The following is a 6,265-nucleotide window of genomic DNA, read 5'->3' as shown; positions in this document are numbered from 1 at the left end:
CATCTGAAATATTTAAATTTATTAGCTCTTTTGGTTTAGGAAGTGGCGACACAGTAGCTGATAATACAGTCGTTTCTTCTGTCAGAGGCTTATGTTTTTCTGACTTTACATTCAAATCAACACTATCATGAGAAGAACCTAAACATATTTTTATCAGATTCCACAAACTAAATGTAACAACGGCAGTATGAGTAGGCCCTCGAGACTCATAATAATTTTTAAAATCTTCTCCAACTTTCTGCCAGATTTCTATGTCACAGAGCCGCCATCAGGAAACCAGGGAGATACATCATGGATATGCTGCAAAAATTCAGTCAACTGTGAGGTAGAAACTTTATTACCCCGAGCTTTAAGCATCGAAAGTAAAACCGGAGCAAATAATTCACGCTCCTTTGAGCCCTTTTGCCCCATCTTATTTTACTTCTGACTGTTGCCTTATGCCTCTGTTAGTTTCACTTTTACTCGTGTCCACACATATTTTGCATAAGGGTTCTCTTACCTGCACTTTCTTTTTCTTTTCATTGGCTTCACGCTTCAGGTCCCTGTTCAGGCGCCACTTGCCGCGGACCAGCCTCAGAAAGAGGATTTCACCGCCCAGGGTCAGAAGGGACGGGGTAAGGAACTGAAGTAGCACCGACGAATGGGGTCAGAAGGACCAAGACAACTGACGGTTGCAAGGCAAGTTTTATTATGCTACAGTTGCAGATTATATCGACTAGAAAAGGGAAGGTTGCCAGACGGTGGTTTACATCATCTAATGACTGTCTCGGCTCAAGGATAACTTCCCTGGGAGAAAACCCATAAACCCAGAATCATCCAAAATAACCTGCACGTGCAGGGTGGAGACAGATTGGCTTGTCTCATTTTACATTCTTTCTGATTTCTGGGCCCTGGTGATTTATCTCCCATGGAATGGAACAAGGAGGGGAACAAGTAGGGACAGTCCCTTCGAGCAGCGGCGGCATGCCTGGCATGTCCGTAGCCTGCTCTCAAGGCTGACTGCTTCCCACACATATGTTGGCTTGTTTAAGCCTCAAGCCCTCGATCCTTTGATGAAATACAATAATTTCATTCCTATGGTTTTCAATACCAAAAACTCAACCTCCAGGAGGGCTAAAGTCTAATTTGTACTCCAAACCAAGTAGCAGTGCAGTTCGCTACTACTGAGGCTGAATCCATAAAGACTTCAAGACCACGACCAGAAGACAAGTTATTATATATAATACCCTAGAAGGCCTGAAACATAATTATCATATACATAGCTGGTCCTTCAGAGCTTTTCACCTATAACATGTTTTTTGATGAAAGTTATTTAATGTACTGGAGATAACTGTGACTTACTGATCAAATATTTGAATACTTATACTTACCTGGGATTTCATTTCTGCTGAAAGAAAAAGGAAGAACAGGACTCACCTAAAAAAAACAAACTTTAGAAATGAAAGTAAAAATCTTATCACACACTCTCACTTTTGGAAGCAGCATAGAGGGGCAGTCAATGGTAAAACACTGGTGAAATAGGTCAAAACTCTAGGCCAAAAATCCATTATTATTATCGTCAGTGACAGTACCACAACTGTGCCCTTCATAATTAATAAGCACTCCTAACAATCTTCATTTGGCACCAGATGATGTGTTGAAGAGAAACATTCTGGGAGGTTTTGAATCACACTTGGTATTTTGTTAGCCAAGTTACAGGAGAATTTTTAAAGTGGGGGGAAGGGAAGAAGGAAACGGACCAGAAAAAGAATTGAAGCCATCATCTACAGACCAACAAAGCACTGAGAGTTCCAAACGTTATGTCAGACACTAAAGTGACTGATAGAGGCTCAAGTGGTTTATAAAACCTATAAAAAGACTACACCAGCAAAGTCCCCATTTATCGGTAGAGTTCAGAAACTAAAACAAGGAATATTTTAGCTTAAAACCTTATCTCAAGAGAATCATATACACTTCACATGAATAAAAATACCTGAAACCAAACATTTTTAAAAGCTCCAATACCCAAAATATAAAGAAAAAAATTAATTCAGAAGACTCAATCAATCCATGATAATCACAAAACGGCCGGGCAATCTCTATCTCCCTTCCACATTAACCATCCATCCCCTGGAAGACCAAGGGAGATCAGACCTTCCAGACTTACCTTCCAGACTCACCTTCCAGACCTTCCAGACACCTGGCTGCTGCAAAATTCGATGGAGACTCCTTGTGGAACAGCAGTTTCGCATCTCTTGGGTTTCTCCCTATCGTGATCATGCAGGAAGCAAGTCTGGCTGTGCTATTTCTTATCATTGTCTGTCACCCATCTGCACCATGATATTGAAAAAGTAGTTCCCTTTCCCCCAGAAGGTTGAGGCTCAGCTACAGGGGTAATTCTCCTGGGCACACAGTCATTATTTAGGCCGACTCAGTGACTTCAACCGGCTTAATCATGTGATCAGGTTTGTTGCCAGCTGCATAATGCTCCCACATCTGTAGGTAGAGCCGCTCTAGTTCCATTGTATATTGTTTGGTGTTGAACAGAGGGCTAGATGTTCTCTGCTTCCAGACTTTGCCACGAATTTTCTTCAGGTATTCGAGATCAGTTCCCAGTTTCACAGCTATCTCTTCATATTCTTGCCGATTTTTAGCAATCAGCTCAAGACAGCCTAAACAAGTGAGCTGGGAACCTGCAACTCGGGAAGCAAGAGTCTCTCCTGGCATAGTCACCATGGGGGTCCCTGCCCAAAGGACATCCATCCCTGTGGTGTGGCCATTACAGAGTGGAGTGTCCAAGCAGACATCAGCCAGCTGGCCTCTCCGAACATGTTCCTCTTTAGGAGCAACAGGTGAAAAAATGATACGGTTTGGGGGAAGGCCCATATTTTGTGCGTACTGTTGAATATTAGCTTCTCCTGCTGCTGGAAAACGCAACAGCCACAGTACACCATTGGGAACACGCTTCAGAATATTTGCCCACATCTGCAAAGTAGATGGGTCAATTTTGTATAACTGATTAAAGTTACAGTACACAATGGCATCTTCCGGTAACCCGTACTGAGAACGTGTGGTTACAATAATGGTACGGGGAACCTCCTCTCCAGTGGCAGCCTTATTGTTGATCAGGGTAGTTGCCAGGCCATTGCTAATACTGAATCCATTCATTGTAATCTGAATTTGTCCTCTGTTAATCATTTCAATAACTGCTTCTGCAACAGTATTCATAGGAATGACAGGCATATTAAGAGCTGTATTACTGCTGTCTGCGTTGTCTTCTCCATCAGGACATTTCATCTTGACTATTTGCACATCTGATAGACTATCAAGAAATGCTTGGAGGTCGATGCCATTCAGCACAATCCGATTGTCATAAATGTGCCCATTGGACTTAAAATCGATGACGGCTTTTTTCTTCAGGTGCGGGAACATATTAGCATGATCACCAATAAAGAACGTATGGGGCATATAAGCCAGTTTCTCAGAATACTGCTCAGCAACTTCAGCAGGTGACGTTTCCTGATCAGTGATGATATAATCCATGAAAAGCACGCCACTAGTCCCAGGGTACCCCAGCCACATTGCCTGAATAGGAGCTGGCCTGAGAGCAAAGAGTTCATTTCGAGCACCCCTGGTATAACCATTCATATTTACAAGGATGTGTATACCATCTTGATGGATGCGATCAGCTGCTTTCCCATTGCATGGAATCTGAGAAAGATCAGTGAAATGATTGGCTTCTGCCATCACCTTCGCTCGGAAGTTTGTGCCATCATGTGGGCTCAGGGCATAACAGAATATCTCAAATTTATCAGGACTGTGCATGCCTGGAATAGACTGCATAAGGTGAGAAGTAGGATGGTTCCCAAAGTCAGAACTCACGTATCCTACACGCAGTCGACCATCACTGAGCTTCAAGTCTGTTATATGTTCATACGGTGGTTTATGAAGGGCACTTATATTAGCCAAGCAGAGGTTCCCATGCCTCTCAGCAATAGCCTTCCTGAAGCCATGAGGAAGAGGATAGAGCATACTATGATGAGGCTGCACAGAAGGCAACCTATTCTTCTCCAACTGGTCAGCCACAATGCTGACCAACTTCTTCATTCGCTCATCATAGTCTGTCCAATCACAGACAACCTGCAGGCAATGAGCCAAATTACAATAAGCGTCAGGAAAATCAGGTTGAAGCTTCAGAACAGTGCGATAAGAAGCAATTGCTTCTGGAATATTCCCTGAATCCTGGTGAATGGAAGCCAGATTGCTGTGGGCATCCGCAAATGCAGGGTTGATCTGCACGGCACGAGTATAACACTCTAAGGCTCCCTGAACATCCTGCATCTCCCATAGAGTGTTTCCCATATTACAGTACGCATCAGCAAAGGTAGGACTGATTCGAATAGCCTCCTTATAATGCATCAGAGCTTCGTGCAGTTTTCCCTGCTGCTTCAATACACTTGCTAAATTTGAATGGGCATCAGCAAAGTCTGGGCAGAGCTCTAATGCTTTACGATACAAGTGAACCGCGTCTTCACTGTTTCCCTGTTCTCCTTTGATATTGGCTAGGTTATTCAGAGAGTCTGCATGGGTGGGACACAGCCGGAGAGCTGTACGATAACAATCTTCTGCTTCAGCAACACTGCCCTTCTCTTTGAGAGCGTTGGCTAAGTTGCAGTAAGCATCAGGGAAATGTGGTTGCAATTCAATAGCTCGCCTGTAGGTGTCTATTGCGAGATCCATCAGGCCTTGCTCATAGTATACACAAGCCAGGTTGCCATGTACCACTGCATGATTTGGACTCAAGCTTAGGGCACGAAGGTAAGCTGCCACAGCTCTGTCAAAAATCCGTGCCTCATTGAAGACATTTCCTAAATTGATATAAGCATCCAGAAAATTGGGGTCAAGGGTGACAGCCTTTTCAAAGTGATGAATTGCAAGCCAAATCTCCCCTTGTGCATTGAAAACACAGCCAAGATTACTCCAAGCTACTGCAAAGTTCGGTTGCATCTCAATTGCTTTCAAATAACATGCCTTGGCTTCTTCTAAGCCACCCAGGGCTTTGAGCAGGTTCCCCAGGTCACTGCGAACACAGTACAAAGAAGGATTGTACTGAAGAGCAGAGACGTAAGCTTGTACTGCTCCTTCCATGTCGCCTGCTGCTACCAAAGCGGCTGCCAGGTTAATATAACCATCGATGAAATCTGGTTTGAGACGCAATGCATGCCGGTAATGCTCAGTTGCTTCCTGCAACTGCCCTCTTTCCTTGTACACATTCCCCAAATTCGAATAGGCTTCTGCCAGAAGAGGGTTCTGTTTAATTGCCAGAGTACTAAAGTGGGCAGATCTGTCCAGCCTTCGACACTGGAAGTGTATAGATGAAAGTAATAAAAGTACACCAGTATTGCCTGGCTCTTGTCTCCAGAGCTGCATGCAGTGTCTCTCAGCTGTCTCAAAATCTCCTGCCTGATATTCTCGATGTGCCAGCTCAGCTAACCCTTGGAAGGAAAGCATACGTTTCGTTGGTTCTGTGCTGTCGGCCACGTTGCCCACGGAAGACGCCATCTGGAGCTTCTGGAGAGAGTGAAAAAAGGGAGTAATTGAGTCCCGCTGCCGCCACTACTGGCAAGAATGTTTCTAGTGGTAGCAAACACGAGCGCAGCAGCCGTACCACTGCTTTGGCACGCTTAAGCAGCGGCAACAGTTACAGGCACCGAACCTTAGGAACTATGGTTGGCCATCTACCTCTCATGCTCTTGAAATCTTAATTCTTAACCCTGCCCTCTTCCCCCATTTTTCTCCTAATCAGGGAATAAAAATTACCTATCCATTTGCCTTAGAAGAAATCAAAAGTCAGTAGGCCAAACACTTTTCAAAATATTGTTTTCTGTCCAGTTGGAAATGAAATACATGATTGACTTTTCTTCATCATTCATATAGTCAACGTGGAGAACATTAGGGCCGTGAATTTCAATACAGTAAGATGAGAAAATTTTAAATTGGCCTTCCCAAACCACTAATAAGTAACCGATGTTGTATAGAATGCTAAAATCTTAGAGACTGAGTTTGATATTTTAAAAGTTCTGCAAACATGAGCTAATTTCTCCTCATCAAATTTCTCATGCCTCAAACCTGAGTATCACTTTTTAAAAGATAAATTTATTTTTATTTATTTATTTATTTTTATCTTGGCTGCGTTGGGTCTTCAGTGCTGCGTGCAGGCTTTCTCTAGTTGCGGCGAGTGGGGGCTACTCTTTGTTGCGGTGTCCGGGCTTCTCATCACAGTAGC

General features: G+C 43.6%; 1 protein-coding gene across 1 annotated transcript; it reads right to left on the bottom strand.

Annotated features, from left to right (window-relative positions):
• Positions 1-2,176: 2,176 nt before the first annotated feature.
• LOC308611566 (UDP-N-acetylglucosamine--peptide N-acetylglucosaminyltransferase 110 kDa subunit-like) lies at positions 2,177-5,659 on the bottom strand. Its single transcript, XM_081260284.1, has one exon. It carries the CDS (start codon positions 5,539-5,541, stop codon positions 2,401-2,403), a length of 3,141 nt encoding a protein of 1,046 aa, XP_081116410.1. The 5' UTR covers positions 5,542-5,659; the 3' UTR covers positions 2,177-2,400.
• Positions 5,660-6,265: the final 606 nt, after the last annotated feature.

This window comes from Mesoplodon bidens, assembly GCF_964165515.1.
Source record: "Mesoplodon bidens genome assembly, contig: HAP1_SCAFFOLD_461, whole genome shotgun sequence".
NCBI classification, from domain to species: domain Eukaryota; kingdom Metazoa; phylum Chordata; class Mammalia; order Artiodactyla; family Ziphiidae; genus Mesoplodon; species Mesoplodon bidens.
The sequence above is the reverse complement of the archived record's forward strand: the minus strand, read 5'-3'. Positions and strand labels throughout refer to the sequence as shown.